Source organism: Schistocerca americana, chromosome 1 (assembly GCF_021461395.2).
Source record: "Schistocerca americana isolate TAMUIC-IGC-003095 chromosome 1, iqSchAmer2.1, whole genome shotgun sequence".
In the NCBI taxonomy this organism is placed as follows: Eukaryota; Metazoa; Arthropoda; class Insecta; order Orthoptera; family Acrididae; genus Schistocerca; species Schistocerca americana.
This window is the reverse complement of record NC_060119.1, coordinates 1,016,599,424-1,016,615,560: the sequence shown is the minus strand read 5'-3', so window position 1 is coordinate 1,016,615,560 and position 16,137 is coordinate 1,016,599,424. Positions and strand designations below refer to the sequence as shown.

The 16,137-nt window shown below is 38.9% G+C and overlaps 1 protein-coding gene across 1 annotated transcript in view; it reads right to left on the bottom strand.

Moving 5' to 3' along the window:
- Nucleotides 1-16,137, bottom strand: part of LOC124616277 (actin-related protein 1) — a 72,947-nt gene that overhangs the window by 56,110 nt on the left and 700 nt on the right. The window contains exons 2-4 of the mRNA XM_047144583.1: nucleotides 11,280-11,344; nucleotides 6,917-7,118; nucleotides 6,706-6,830 (exon numbers count right to left, since the gene is read on the bottom strand). Of these exons, the coding sequence (XP_047000539.1) occupies nucleotides 6,706-6,830; nucleotides 6,917-7,118; nucleotides 11,280-11,344 (392 nt within the window). The remainder of the gene's footprint in view (nucleotides 1-6,705; nucleotides 6,831-6,916; nucleotides 7,119-11,279; nucleotides 11,345-16,137) is intronic.

The window sequence follows — 16,137 nt, the reverse complement described above, 5'->3', positions numbered from 1 at the left end:
CCAAGATGAAAGTGAAAATAAAGATACAGATAAATACACAGCAAGGGTACAAGTAGTTTCAAATAAAGAAAAGCGTTACAACAGTGTACTTGGATTTGATTTCTTGTCCGTTAACGAGGCAGAGATATTTGTTGCAGAAAGAAAGATCAGACTAGGCTGTAGCAACTACAACCTAGGAAATCAGCCTCAGCAAATTCCCAAGGTAGCAGGAAACACACTCTACGTTGAAGTTAAGTCACCCTGATGCAAGGAAGGAACTTTGTTATTAATTGAGCGATCTGGGAAAAGTGAGTTACTGGATACAATGCATTGTTATGTTGTTAGAAGTGTAGGTGTCACTACAATGGTGAGACAGAATGTTGCAAAAGTCCTGGTTACAATAACAAATATGAACAATGAGTTAGCTGTTTTGCCATGAGGAACGAAGGTTGCTGAAGTGTCGAGGATAAGTAAAAGCGATGTAATACAGATTCCAGATGAAGTAACAAACACTGCGGTTATGAACACAGGTTTTGGTAACAGTACCGCAAAATTGCAATGAGGAGACAAAGTTAATAATGAACTGAAGCGCAACATTTGGCAGAAGATAGAACATTTGGCAGCTGATTAACAGAAGATTTTGGGCCTGTTTTATTGGAGTATATAGATTTATTCCAAGAACACGCAAATTTACCTGTCACTCATTTAGTTTAGCATCATATTCATACAGGGAATGCAGCCCCAGACACACAGAAGCCTTACCGAATACCATTTAGTCAAAGAGAGTTGATAGAAGACATGGTTAAAGAACAATTAGAAGCCGGAATTATAAAACCAAGAGATCCTTTAGACACACTGTGGTGTTCGTCTGTTGTAATTGTAAATAAGGAATCAGTTTCTGGAGAACCACAGTTCTGTTTTTGTGTTGATTACCGATCTTTGAATGCTGTAATCACACCTGACATTTACCCCTTACAAAATCTAGTGGAAACCTTGGATTACTTGGGCAGATGTCGAATTTTTTCAGTAAGTGATTTAACAAGTGGTTATCACTAGTTAACAGAGCACCCTGATGATCAAGCAAAACCTTCATTTGTAACTGCAACATGAGTATACAAGTACCTTCGTATGCCATTTGGACTTCATAATGCTCCGGCTACATTTTAATGCCTGATGGATTCAGTTTTACGAGGGCTCACCCCAACACAGGCACTTGTTTATCTAGATGACGTAATAATTTTTTGTGAAAACATGAAGCAGCATACTGAGAGACTACAAGCTGTCTTTGAGGGTATAGGAAGTGCAAACCTGTCTTTGTCAATATATAAATGTCATTTTGCACAAAGTAAGGTTAACTGCCTTGGTCATGTTATAACCAGTGAAGGTGCCCTGATCCAAAATTAATTGAAGATGTAAAGAATTTTCCTGAACCACAGAATTTGAAAGAACTACAATCATTCTTGGGATTGTCAAATTTCTACAGATGATTTATAGCCGGTTATGCGAATATAGCACGTCCAATGACACAGCTACTGAAGAAAGGAGCCACATTTAATTGGTCAACAGAATGCAAAAGGGCAATGGAAGAACTTAAAACTGCTCTAACCACAGCCCCAGTGTTAGCCTATCCGGATTTTAGTACACCTCTTATTCTTTCAACAGATGAATCCAATTTTGCCATAGATGCAATCTTGTCTCAAGAAGTTGATGGTCATGAACATCCAATCTCATTTGCTTCCAGACAATTGAACAAAGCAGAATGTTATTATACTACTACCAAGAAGGAGCTTTGTGCTTTGGTTTTTGGTATAACACATAACAGATGTTTCTTAACAAGAACAGAATTTACAGTTATTACAGTTACTACAGATCACGCTGCACTTAAATGGTTGTTGAGCTTAAAGGATCCAAGTTCCAGATTAATAAGATGGGCATTAAGACTGAGTGAGTACCAATTTGTTCACCAACTTGGTAAACAACATGTGAATGCTGATGCAATGAGTTGAAAAGTCAATGTTTGTGCTACAATAAGTCGAGAAGAAGAGTTAAAGGCAGCTCAAGAAGAAGATCCACAATGTAAATTATGGAAAAATGAATAACGTTTTGTTGAAATAGATGGATTATTGTACAAAATCACTAGAAAAGGGAACCGCCTAGTTATTCCAGACAGCATGAAAGATCAAATCATGAGAAAACAACATCATTCTTTATTATCAGGACACTGCGGCAAAAAAGCAACAAACAGTAAACTGCTCAAATGTTTCAGTGGCCGAGCTGCAAAGCTGACGTTTTTGAGTTTGCTTTACAATGTGATTCCTGTAACAGACAGAATAATGTAGGAAAAAGTAGAGCAACACTGCAAGAACTGCCAGAGACAAGTGGACAATTTGAAAGAGTAGGACTAGATGATGTAGGACTGTTGCCTAAGACCAAAGATGGAAACAAATACATACTGACAATGTTAGATTATTTCTCTAGATACCTTCTGATGATACCAATACCTGATCAGAGTGGTGAGACTATATCTGAAGTTTTTGTAAAAGAACGGATTCTTAAGTTTGGATCACCATAAAGTATAATTAGTGATCAAGGAATGAATTTTATGAGTGAATTACTTAAACATACTTGTAAGTTCATACAAATAACTCAGTTAAGGACTACTCCAGCACACTCTGAAGGAAATGGAAGAGTTTAGCGAGTCCACAGAACAATTATTAAAATGGTTAGCCATTATGGGGGCAGCAGACATGACAATTGGGATGTCTGTTTACTGTACTTGGTAAGTTGTTACAATGCCAAAATGCACAGCTCAACGGCCTAAGTCCATATGATATCGCCTACAGAAGAAGAATGCAATCACCTTTGGACCTTGCACGATCGACTGCCAGAATCAGCAATGAACACACTAGGTATCTAGCACACAAACTAAAGGAAGCATGCGACCACCAAGCATCAGTGTCACAGTATCGAGTTGGAGATACTGTGTATCTGAGCAACGTGGTGTTAAAGAAGAGTCAAGACAAAAAGTTTAAGAAGTTTTGGAAAGGATCATATCCAATCTTGAAAGGTGTTGTTGCCAGTCACTCTTAATCTCCAACTGCCCTTTCGTTCTATTGTCATTCATGTCAATTGTGTAAAGTCATTTCTGGGTAGATTTCCTGTAGCATCGCAAGACGACGAGGACTGACCGAGAAGCAGACCTGCTGTTCTCAAACCCAGGAAGCGAGAAACACAAGGTCGCAGTCCAGACTTCGAGGCTGAGGCATCGCCACATTCTGAGTGATCCTGTTCCAGACACCCCTACAATCTGCATAAGTGTGTGTAGTGTGTGAGAGTGCAATGCATGTGTTTATTTCAGCCATGTGCTTATGTGAATGTGTTGTGAAAATTTAGTATTGAAGCTATTACAAAGGGTGCACAAGTGAAGCTAAACCTTTTACTACACATGTTACCAGAACTAATTAACCATGTCCATTTTTATTCTAATGTTTGCTATGACAGCATATTCTACTAATGCTATAGTAATAGTACCACAGAGTACAGGCGTCTTTTTTGAACCACAATCAGACAGGGTAGTTTCAACAAGTAATGCAAAACTTGTTCTGAAGTACAATCTGAGTGAAACCCAGGAACAGTTCAATTCTGTAAAGAAGCAAATTGATCTAATTCGTTCTGTTAAGGGTAATTATACAATTTTGGAAATCTTGGTATAGTCACTGAATCCCAGCCAAAATGCAGGTAGGGTCTACATTTGATAATTAAGAATTACTAATAGTTTACCAAATATTACAATTGATGCCCTTAACTTAAGAACAGCCTTAGAAAGTAGTACCCTGTGAAGTGGAGACGGGCAGGTATTCATGTAAAGTACGTACTAAATGATTATCTACTGATCAGCAAGGATCAAAGATATTTTTTGTCCCTAAATGAAAACGATTTGCATATGTGTAAACATAGTCATAAGTTAATTTGCCATGAACTGGCAGTATTCTAAGATAGCAGAGTGTACAGCTGTGAGAAAGAACTGCTTATGAATCATCCCCCAAGAGATGATTGCCCTAGAATTTTAACATGTCTTTATCATCCATATATTAAACGATGTTTTGAAGTTATAATTTTCTCATTTAACTCCACCCTAGATGTCACATTTACATGTAGCAATTATGATACACCTGAGCTACCCTTTACACTCAAACTGAATAACAGTGAATTAATCTTGAATGCCACACATTGTGATTTATCATTTATTTGATATGCCTAGTGTATTGCCAACTACATTTCATGCCACTGGACATTTGCCATTAACGAGAATGTTATCTGTTTATTACAATGATTCATACATATGGAAAGCATTCCGTATCAGGTTTTTCTGAAGACAATGATTTAATTAAGGATATCCATGAAAATGTAATTTCTTCCAATAATGAGTTAAACTTCATTGAAGCAGCAAATAGTATTAGGAACTTCGATTCATCCAATAATGTTAACGCATACTTGATTGTCAGTATTGTGTTTTTATTGCTTTTATTAATTTGTCTTTTGTCAACAGCATTTGTCATGTATGAAACTATCATCCTGAAAGCTTGCTTCTCTGTACTGAACGTTACTGTGTCTGCAAATGAAATACATGTTGGGATGCATTCTGATGCCACGAATGGCAAAATAAATTCATAACACCCAGGAGGTTGTTTTGAGCTACCTGTAGTTGCTCTTTTTCTCTGGGGAGAGTGATGTAAGGGTCTACGGGTTGCACGTAGTCATACAGTACATAACACGCGCTCACCAGATGACCTATCTTGGAATGCCGACAATTTACTTGGTCAGTAGATGCTCGTCCGGCTGCTGTCCGCTGCAGGAGAGTAAGCCACTGGGCGTCCACAGCACGCCATATAACTAGCACGGCCTTGGGGGCAAATATGTCTCTTTTTCTTAGCTCGCTATGGAGCCTTTAGATATGACCGTAATTAGCCAGTGTTAGGGTGTCAGACACACTGATGATGGGTGCACGTAGCATGTGTGTTTTATAATCAGTCTTTTGTTAATAAACTGTTTAAAGTTACTTCTCGGTGTTAGTGTATTCTGTACCTCAGAGATCCCACTGCTTACAAATCCTGACAAATATTTCATATAATTATCATCCAGGGGTAACAACACAAACAGCCTCCTTATACAAGCATGTTTAGTGAACCCAGATCTGAGTGAATTTTATACTTGTTATGGGATGAATGACAAAAGTAGGTGCCACAATTAACTGCAGCAGGTATCTGTTTTGAGCTTAAAGTAGGAGATAACAGTTTTAGAGTTCAGTTTTAAAGATTTTATTAGGCAGTAAAGTTGTAGCCGAACTGTACCACAAGTCTCCTGATAATTACAAACACTGAGATCAGCCTGTATTGTGTAACGAAAAGATAGTTTGTGCAGTTAATGAGAGGATTAAAGGGACTGAGGGATAAATGAAGCACAGGGGGAGCAACTCTCTGAATTGTTAGGAAATTTTAGTTGTCTACTTTCTGAATCTCCATGGAAGAATTTTTAATGCAACTTGAACATCAAGTAGCCATGAGGACAACATCCTTTGCATACGCTCAATAAACGGTTGGCTAATTTGGGGAAGGGGACCAAACAGCGAGGTCATCAGTCTCGTCGGATTAGGGAAGGATGGGGTAGGAAGTCAGTCATGCCCTTTCACAGGAACTATCCTGGCATTTACCTGAAGCAGTTTAGAGAAATCATGGAAAACCTAAATCAGGATGGCCAGACACAGGTTTGAACCATCGCCCTCCCTTCAACAAATTAATTCAGTGCATGTTGAACTTTTATTTCAACCAACCATGAGTATTCAACCCTTCTATATTTTGAAAATGACGTGAGAACATCATAACCTAGCTATTCAAAAGTAATAAAAGACTTGCACAGATAACAATGGAAGGGACACACACACACAGCTAGCCACTCTTCACATGGAGAACATATGGTACCCGGTATTTTTTATGCAAATCATGTTCTTCTCCTGGTCAAAGATATCACATGGCTCTATGACACATTACCCAACTGAGTCAATGTATGCATCGAGGCCAGAGGGGTGCAACATCATACTGATAATTGGGCTCATACTGTCAAGGTCTTTGTAAATTTTTACTCACTGAAATAACATCACATACCTTCTCAATCTGTAAAGTGTTAAGTTTCCTCCTCCCCTTCTTGGTGTTTCACCTTTTTTGCCAGGGATGCTATAAGCTGCTCGAAAAAATTTACTTGAGAACCAGCTAGTAAGTATTTACAAGCTCACTGGACAAAAAATTACTATCATGCAGATACTAGAAACTTCAGTCTCCTGCAGAGGGCAAAGAATGAGATGGAAAATGGCAGGTATATGCTTCAAGATCTGCATAGCATTAATGAGTTCCCAAGGATGTCATACAGCACAGTGCCCGTCTCATTCTTCCAAGTGTGTAGCATTGTGAACTACTTTTATTGAAAGACGGACAACAGGAGGCAATATGCACACAATGTGGACACACTATGCAAGTGCTCCAACAATTAGATAGTGTACGATCAGAAGCTTGTCAATTTATTCCCCAGTGAATCACAGTTGTCACTGAGGTTTACAGAAGTATTACAAGCTTACAAGAAAAGATAACTTTTTTGTCTAGTGAGGTTGTATATAGTACTCAACATAGCAGATTCAATTTTATTTCATGTTAATGTTTCACTGGGCATACTTACAAACTAAGCACAGCCTGCATTGAAACAAATAATGCTGGAACATTAAATGTTTCAAAAAATATTTCTGCTGCCTTCTCTCTGTTACGCCTAGGATTTAGTGGTGCCTCCGTTAACAGCACAGGATGCTGCAAGAAAAACAATTACGGCAATAATACCTAATTAAGAAACAGTAAACACACAGAACCACATAATTTTATGAAGACTTCTCTACCTCTTCAGCAAATGTATTAAGCTGATCTTTACTGTAGATATATTGCCAAATCCTTTCCATATCGTTCCAATCAGAAACAATTCCATGTTCCATTGGATACCTTATGCTTAACAATCCCCTGTGCTCTTCAGCTTTAGGTCCTACAAACAAGTCAGCTTCAAGTGCTCCAGCCATAACGCGGATATGCTTTGGACGTCCAATACTACATGAAAAAGCACAATACAAATATTAATGGAAGGACCATACACTGCTTCATCACACTACTGGACATCTCTCAAAATTCTGTAAAATGCAAGCTATGAGTTATATTGCACTAAAAGTACATAGACAAGCAAAACAGCTACATAACAACACTAAATCTAACACTGTCTTTCTTAAGAGAAACTTTGGTAAAGTATAATTGTTAATGGTCCTAATAGAATTTTTTTTTTAATTATGTTATATTATCTTAGTGAGATCTTTTAATCTGGCAAAAAGCCTTAAAAATTTGTATATTAAAAATTTTCTAAATAACGGTGTAAAATTATTGTGAGCGAGACTTTCTTTCAATCTGAAACAAATCACGGCAGATCAAGAAACTGTATCATGGCTTGAGATTTAACAGAAAGAGATAGTCCCTGTAGTGTTACATGTTTACGTGCCACATATCAAATAGAAAATTGTGGGCAAGTGCAATTTTGTCATTTCTGTTTATTAATACATAATTATATATAAAAAACAAAGATGCTGTAACTTACCAAATGAGAAAGCGCTGGTAGATAGACACAATAAGAAACACACACACACAAATTTCAAGCTTTCACAACCCAAGGTTGCTTCATCAGGAAAGAGGGAAGGTGAGGGAAAGACAAAAGGATGCGGGTTTTAAGGGAGAGGGTAAGGAGTCTTTCCAATCCCGGGAGCGGAAAGACTTACCTTAGGGGGAAAAAGGACAGGTATACACTCGCACGCACATACATATCCATCCGCACATATACAGACACAGGCAGACATATGCAAATGCAAAGAGGTTGGGCAGAGATGTCAGTCGAGGTGGAAGTACAGAGGCAAAGATGTTGTTGAATGACAGGTGATGTACGAGGGGCGGCAACTTGAAATTTGAAGTTGAGGCCTGGTGGGTAGCGGGAAGAGAGAATATATTGAAGGGCAAGTTCCCATCTCCAGAGTTCTGATAGTGGGAAGTATCCAGATAACCCGGACGGTGTAACACTGTGCCAAGATGTGTTACCTTTGTAAACTCTTGGTTCATCCCTATGAAATCCCCAAACCACCTTCCCTACCCTCTGGCTCCTACCCTTGAAACCATCCCCGGTGTAAAACCTGTCCCATGCACCCTCCCACCACCACCTACTCCAGTCCTGTAACCCGGAAGTTGTACATGATCAAAGGCAGAGCCACGTGTGAAAGCACCCACGTGATTTACCAACTGACATGCCTACACTGTGAAGCCTTCTATGTGGGAATGACCAGCAACAAACTGTCCATCCGCATGAACGGACACATGCAGACAGTGTTTGTTGGTAATGAGGATCACCCTGCGGCTAAACATGCCTTGGTGCACGGCCAGCACATCTTGGCACAGTGTTACACCGTCCGGGTTATCTGGATACTTCCCACTGACACCAACCTATCAGAACTCCGGAGATGGGAACTTGCCCTTCAATATATTCTCTCTTCCCGTTACCCACCAGGCCTCAACCTCTGCTAATTTCAAGTTGCCGCCCCTTGTACATCACCTGTCATTCAACAACATCTTTGCCTCTGTAATTCCGCCTCGACTGACATCTCTGCCCAACCTCTTTGCATTTACATATGTCTGCCTGTGTCTGTATATGTGCAGATGTGTGTGTGTGTGTGTGTGTGTGTGTGTGTGTGTGTGTGTGTGCGCGTGAGTGTATACCTGTCATTTTTTCCCGCTAAGTAAGTCTTTCCACTCCCGGGATTGGAATGACTCCTTACCCTCTCCCTTAAAACCCACATCCTTTCGTCTTTCCCTACTTCCTGATGAAGCAACCTTGGGTTGCGAAAGCTTGAAATTTGTGTGTGTGTTTCTTATTGTGTCTATTACCAGCGCTTTCTCGTGTATATATATATATATATATATATATAATGGAAGGAAACATTCCACGTGGGAAAAATTATATATAAAAACAAAGATGAGGTGACTTACCGAACAAAAGCGCTGGCAGGTCGATAGACACACAAACAAACACAAACATACACACAAAATTCAAGCTTTCGCAACAAACTGTTGCCTCATCAGGAAAGAGGGAAGGAGAGGGGAAGACGAATGGAAGTGGGTTTTAAGGGAGAGGGTAAGGAGTCATTCCAATCCCGGGAGCGGAAAGACTTACCTTAGGGGGAAAAAAGGACAGGTATACACTCGCACACACGCACATATCCATCCACACATACAGACACAAGCAGACATATTTAAAGACCGGTTAGGTGGTTGTGTTGCGGCCAAAACACGTTAAAGGACGGAGAAATTCGGGAAAATTTCGAAAAAACTGCGTGTAGTATATTAAAAGGAGTGGTATTGTGGTGGCAGATTATGAAAATGAGGCTAACAATTGTCTGACGAAGAAATAATGGCGTTAAAACCTGTGGGAAGCGGCTAAAAATGATCGGTGATGTGGGAAAAACGGAAATGGAAATAAAGCGAAAGTTATTAGAACTGGCCGAAATGGTTGTTTAAAAGGTGAAAGGAGCTGTTTGTGAACTAGAAACGGTGGATATTATAGCGGCGGTAGTGCTGAAAGCGGCAAAAAAATTTTTTGGTTATGGTTTGGAAGTGGGTTACGTATTGTTGAGTATATATATAGGCGGGATAAAATAGTATAGCAGATTACGGTAAAAAGGAGAAGGTGAATACAAAGTGAAACTACTGGCAAAAACAGAAAGAGGAAAATAAGAAAGAGGAAAATGGAAAGAGGAAGTGGAAAAGGAAGAGGATGTCTGCTTGTGTCTGTATGTGTGGATGGATATGTGCGTGTGCGAGTGTATACCTGTCCTTTTTTCCCCCTAAGGTAAGTCTTTCCGCTCCCGGGATTGGAATGACTCCTTACCCTCTCCCTTAAAACCCACTTCCATTCGTCTTCCCCTCTCCTTCCCTCTTTCCTGATGAGGCAACAGTTTGTTGCGAAAGCTTGAATTTTGTGTGTATGTTTGTGTTTGTTTGTGTGTCTATCGACCTGCCAGTGCTTTCGTTCGGTAAGTCACCTCATCTTTGTTTTTATATATAATTTTTCCCACGTGGAATGTTTCCCCCTGTTATATTAATACATAATTAATTTGATCAATAGAGTAACAATATTTACTTCAACAAAGTTTTGGTGAAAATACTGTTCAGCTTAAATCTTACTGTCATGCAATGTGCCACTAGACTGAAAAAATGCTGCTTATAAAGCCTTCAACAATTTCTCTCCCTTGCTGTTATTGTCTGTGAGACATCTCTGGAAAGCAAGTACCATTTTGGAAAAACTCATAAAAAACACTTTTTTCAAACCAAAATTTATTTTTACAAGAAAGACCACTTCTTAAATTATTTTTCTACACAGTTGCAAGCATTGTTCAGACAGTTGTCATAGAGGGAAAGCAACTTTTCTCTGCCCTCTTCATAAAAGACACCAAATAAAAATACAGCCACTGCTGAATATCATTTTTCGCATATTCATCACTGTCAAAGTGCCTTTCCCCAAAATAATGCCTCAAATTCGAGAACAAATGGTGGACAGATGGTGCAAGATCAGGGATGTACCACGGTTGATTGAACTACTCCCTACTGAACTGGTGAACACGGTTTTGAACGACACCAGCAGAATGGGGACATGAGTTGTCATAATGTACCACAATGCCTTGACACAGTGATCCAAACCTATTCTTCTGAAATGCGCGTTGAAGTTTTCTCAGTGTTTCATAGTACTACACCAAACTGATGGTTGCATCTCTGGGAAGGAACTCAACAAACAGAATGCCCCGTCTGTCCCACCACGCAATAAACAACCCCATTCCGCTGTTATTCAACAATTCGGTTGGGAGTAGTTTCATCACCCACTGTGGAGCCCTGGTCTCGCATCTTCCACTTGTTCTTGACCTTTAAGTGTGATTTTGGAAGGTGCTTTTACAGCGATGATTAAGCAAAAAATGCGGTTTCTTGTAAAAATAAATTTTGATTTGAAAGAATGTTTTAAGAGTTTTTTTTCTCCAAAATGGGACTTAATTTCTGAGCATCCTTCCTACATTCAACAAACACTCTCAAACATTAAGAACTTATCAAAAAAATATAATATCAATGATGATAATGTAATATTATGTGAACATATCCTTCTGTATAACGAAAAAAATATTGGAACTGACTTACTAGTTTGGAAACCGACATTTTGGAATGTGATCTCCTGCAAATCCTGCTTTGATGACTCCAGAGCCCTGTAAATAAGCATCTAGCAATAGAAATAACAAAATAACAACAACATTTATTGATTACAACAAAGTACAACCCAAATGGCACCCATTATCCTTTATTTAACCATAGAAAAACAATATAAGTCTTCTTATGCTGCAACTCTAGATCAGAAGATGACTAATTACGCTGAAACCAGTAATTGTATGAGTAAAACTTGCGATTGTCATCTGTCTACATAAAAGAAAACAGTCTCACCTACTGCCCTACATCCAAATATAACCATGTTGGACTTCTCAAAGAACTAATCTCCTTTTCTCAATCCCTGCAATGGAAACATTTCTTTGCCACCAATCCCTCCACTCAAAGCCAACCAAATCTCAACACTGAACCTGCCTCTCCACCATCCAACCATGACACTACCCCCTACCGCTAACCAGCCTGTGGTCACCTTCAAATAATTCCTTACCTCCAACTTGACCTCACCATCCTTCCCCAGGTTTCCTACTAAGGACACCAACCTTTCACAAAGGAAAGGAATACACAGTGTCAAAACAGAAAAGCCAATTGCCTGACTCCTCCACCTATTAACTCTGCCACAGAGACCCCATCTCAGAAGTTCAACATAACCTCCAATTCCAGCTTAAAGCCTTAGGCATTTCCCAGAGTCTCTCCCCTAAATCTGTTTTCTTCCTCACCCCACGGGCAACCATAACATACATGCCTTTTGAGATCTACAAACTCCACAATCCTGCACACCCCATTGTAGCTAGTTACTGAGTTCCCACTGAAAGAATTTCAGCCCTTACTGAGCAAACTCTGCCAACCAACTACCCAAAATCTAGTCTCCCAAGTCAAAAGATACCAACCATTTCCTTCAACAACTCTTCACCATATCTATCCCTTAACCTCCTGCATCCTTTGCATCACTGTTGATGTCACTTCCCTACACACCAACATCCACCATGACAATTGTCTTGCTGCTCTTGGACACTCTCTCTCCCCACATCCTTCGGACTCCAAACCAACTACTTTATTCCTCATCTACCTCAATAACTTTATCATAATACATAATTACTTTTCCTCTGAAGGAAAAGTATACTAACAAATCTGCAGTACAGCCATGGGCACCAGCAAGGCATCTTCCTATGCCAGCCTGTTTCCCACCCCTCCTAAAGTGGTGTTCCATTACCCACCCACTCTCCAAAACATGTTAGTCCATTCCTATGCCACTCCCAATTCAACCCACCCAGCACTTCCTATTCCAGTCTTGTCACAGACTTAACCTAATCCATCAGAGGTCGGGCCACCTGTAAAAGCAGCAATATGTTATACCAGCACTGCTCAAATTGCTGCAACGGTAGCAGTGACTATCAACTAGCTGTCCATCAAGATGAATCGCCACCATCAAACTGTGGCCACCAAAATGTATCACCCTGTGGCACAAGCTGAACATAAGAAGCTTGATTTCAATGGCTGCTTCACAAACGAGGCCATCTCAATCCTCCCCTGCACCACCAGCTTTTCTGAAATGCACAAATGGGAGTTATCTTTACAACACATTCTTTGCTCCCGAAATCGTCCAGGCCTCTAACCTACTGTGCACGCAGCCTGCACCAACAGTACCAGTATCCACACCTGTCCTTTCACCTCCTCCTAAGTCATGTCCACTCACACTTATTGTGCGCCTGTCAACATTGTCCTGCCACTACCTTGTACCTTGCCCCTGCACACTCCACCAGGGAGTGCTCACTTCTCCCCCCCCCCCCCCCCCCCCCTTGCAAACACACATCCCTTCTCCCACCATCCCCACCCAACTCCAGATTGCTGCTTCCAATCGACACAACACATTTGCTTTCCACCTGGAAGTGGTCTTGTGTGTGTACGGTGTGCTTGCCTGTGTGTGTTCCTTTTGGAAGAAGGATTTGGTTGAAAGTTCAATGTGTAACAATCTTTTGATTGTGCCTGTCTGCAGCTCTAGTGAGTAGCCATTTATCCTTTTCATAATATTAGTGATATGTCAATTTGGACTTTCCACTGTTTGATTTTACATAATGGCTTTCCCTGAATGGTAATTGTTTTGTTTCACATCACTTTTTTTTCTTTTGTGGATTTATCACAATTAATTGATCATGAATTTATCCAGTTCATATTTGATAAGGATTCTGGGGCATCTTTCCATGTCTATTTTTGGCAAGCCTTATAAAATCAGTCTCTCTCTCTCTCTCTTTTCTCCTCTCGGACATTCTTCTTCCCAGAAAGACATATGAGCAATTTTTTCGCAGATAGTGATGAATGTTGTGTATTTAAGCTGGGAAGAGTTCTATGGTGCTGTCAACCCTGCATTTTTTCATTTTATTTGCCATACGCATCAAAATACTTGTCAGAGATTTGCCCAATACTGTTATTCTGAATGCAATTTGTAGTTGTGTTTTTATAAATAAAGGTATGTTAAATGTGGCATAAACGTAGAATAAGGCTACACTACAGATCAATTGGATAAAGCAACCTTTACTTTGCATTCACACTTGTTGGTGTCACCAACTCAACTGAATTGTCACTTCCCAACTTAACCTAGACCTCTGGCTATGCTGCAGATCAGTCTGTAATTATGGAAAAGTTTTTATTTTATTTGTTTTAGTGTACTATAGCCATTTACACCAGCAAAATGGCAACAATATCAAATTTAATACATTTATTGATACTTTGAACAAGATATACATCAACAGACGAGCTGTATATGCTTAAAAAAACAATAATTATTCATCAATATGAAACACAATGTGATAAGAAAAACTATCATTGATAAATACAGAGGAATGATCAAATTTCACACACAACTAGAAGAACAAAATTCCTTGAAACTGGATCGCAAGTGTCCATATTTAAATCAAGACACATCAAAATATGTGTTGCAGGGTACTTTTCAATGTTATATGGATTTCTCAGATACTTATCTTTTACAGGTTCAGTTATGCCTATATACTTAAAAGAACAACATTTAATACTAAAATTCTCAGCATATAAATCATTTTGTTTGTCACTACCCACTCAGATTTCTGTATGTGTTTTTAAATCCCACTTGTCATGTTCTTCAAACAGCTTATTTAGTACATAAATAACTAGTGTTCTCACCATCTTTGGCATTTATCACTTTGTCTTTGGCAAGTACGTGAGACATTCCCACGAGACTGGATTTACTTCTCCATGTCTTCAGTACTACTTCCAGTTATATTTTAAACAGAGGAGCCAGTGGAAAATTCTGTCAAACCCCTTTGCTAATTTGGAATTTCTCCTACAATACATTACCCACTTTCACAGAGTTGATGCTTCTACAATACAACGTTCTACCTACATTGATGTAGGTCATTTGGACACCATAATTCTTCATGCTCAGTTAAAACTTATTAAACGGCTCAGAGTCTTGCACCTTTTCTTATTAACGAATATTACACGGACTGTTTGCTGTCTTTAAGCACATTGCTCTGTTAGATAGCTTACGTATAAAAAACAACCCACACATAAATGAAAAACTCAGAATCAATTTTTTTTTGTTCTTATCCGATAAAATGTTTCTCAATATTATTTTTTAACATATGTACATAGAATCTTGCCACCGAAAGCATTACATTTATACCTCAATTATTTCTTCCAGTCAAGGGATGGACACTTACCACTAAAGCTTTCCATAAACACAACAAAAAGTTGTTCTTCAAAAAGGGTCGCATTCAATTAATCATAAATTGCAAACGTGCTTTAGGGCACAAACATGCTATCTCCAACATAAAACTGTGTAATCTGTTGACATTCATTTGAAAAAGATGGATAATATTTATTCTTATTTACTTAAAAGAATATTCCAAGAGCAGCTAAAAACTTAAAAAATTCACGGTTGACACATTTTCCAAGGAATCATAACAAGTCTCAGGTCGAATGATTAGATACAACCCCCTCATATTTGTTTCCATTCTTCTAAGAGTTTACTTTCACTTAACAATTACAATCCTTACTTATCAACCTTTGCACTTGAAGTAATCAACCCAATAGTTCCTTAGTCTGAATACCGCTATTTCTGCACAGTAGGAATTACTTACGATACTTGTCCTGTGATAATTCATTTGTTCGCACATCATCACATTGCACGAATTCCATCATGAAGGAAAGGATACTTCCTATATGTGTTGGTGTACTAGCCTAACAACAAATTAAAACTAGTACTCATCTACTAATGATGATGGTTATACAAGACTTAATCTAGATAAAGATAATTGGAAGAGTGGGGGGGACTGCAATTCCTCTTACACTGTTCAGCTGTTGTTTCTCCATAATGAATCAAACTAAGATAATTTGTAACTTTACACAGAACATGCTCTGTCACTATATTCTGGGAAAGTCGAAGCCTGTTAGTTTTAACCAGACTTTACATCCAAATACAGAAATACTGCGATAAATTATTGAAGTGATTAATTTGGTTCCCTACAAGTAGGTTTTATTATTTTGCTATTTACAATTTCCTATCTGATGTCTGCTGGCATTATCTTACAGACATTTGCAACAAAACAAAGTTTTCTGAACCCGATCTCTAGATGAACATGATTTTTACATCTAGTATTGTGGCTGTGAATTTTACAGTTCATCCTAAATTCACTACTACAATTAACTACAAATACCATTTGGGCATCAATGTATTAACTCGTAAGCGTAAGAATTCCCAGATTCCTTAAGAGAATTCTGTAAGATGTTTTGCTATTAACTTTACATGATACTGTTAATGACCTTTTGCCTAAATACTGTTAAGGTCTTAGCTGCGTTGCCAGAG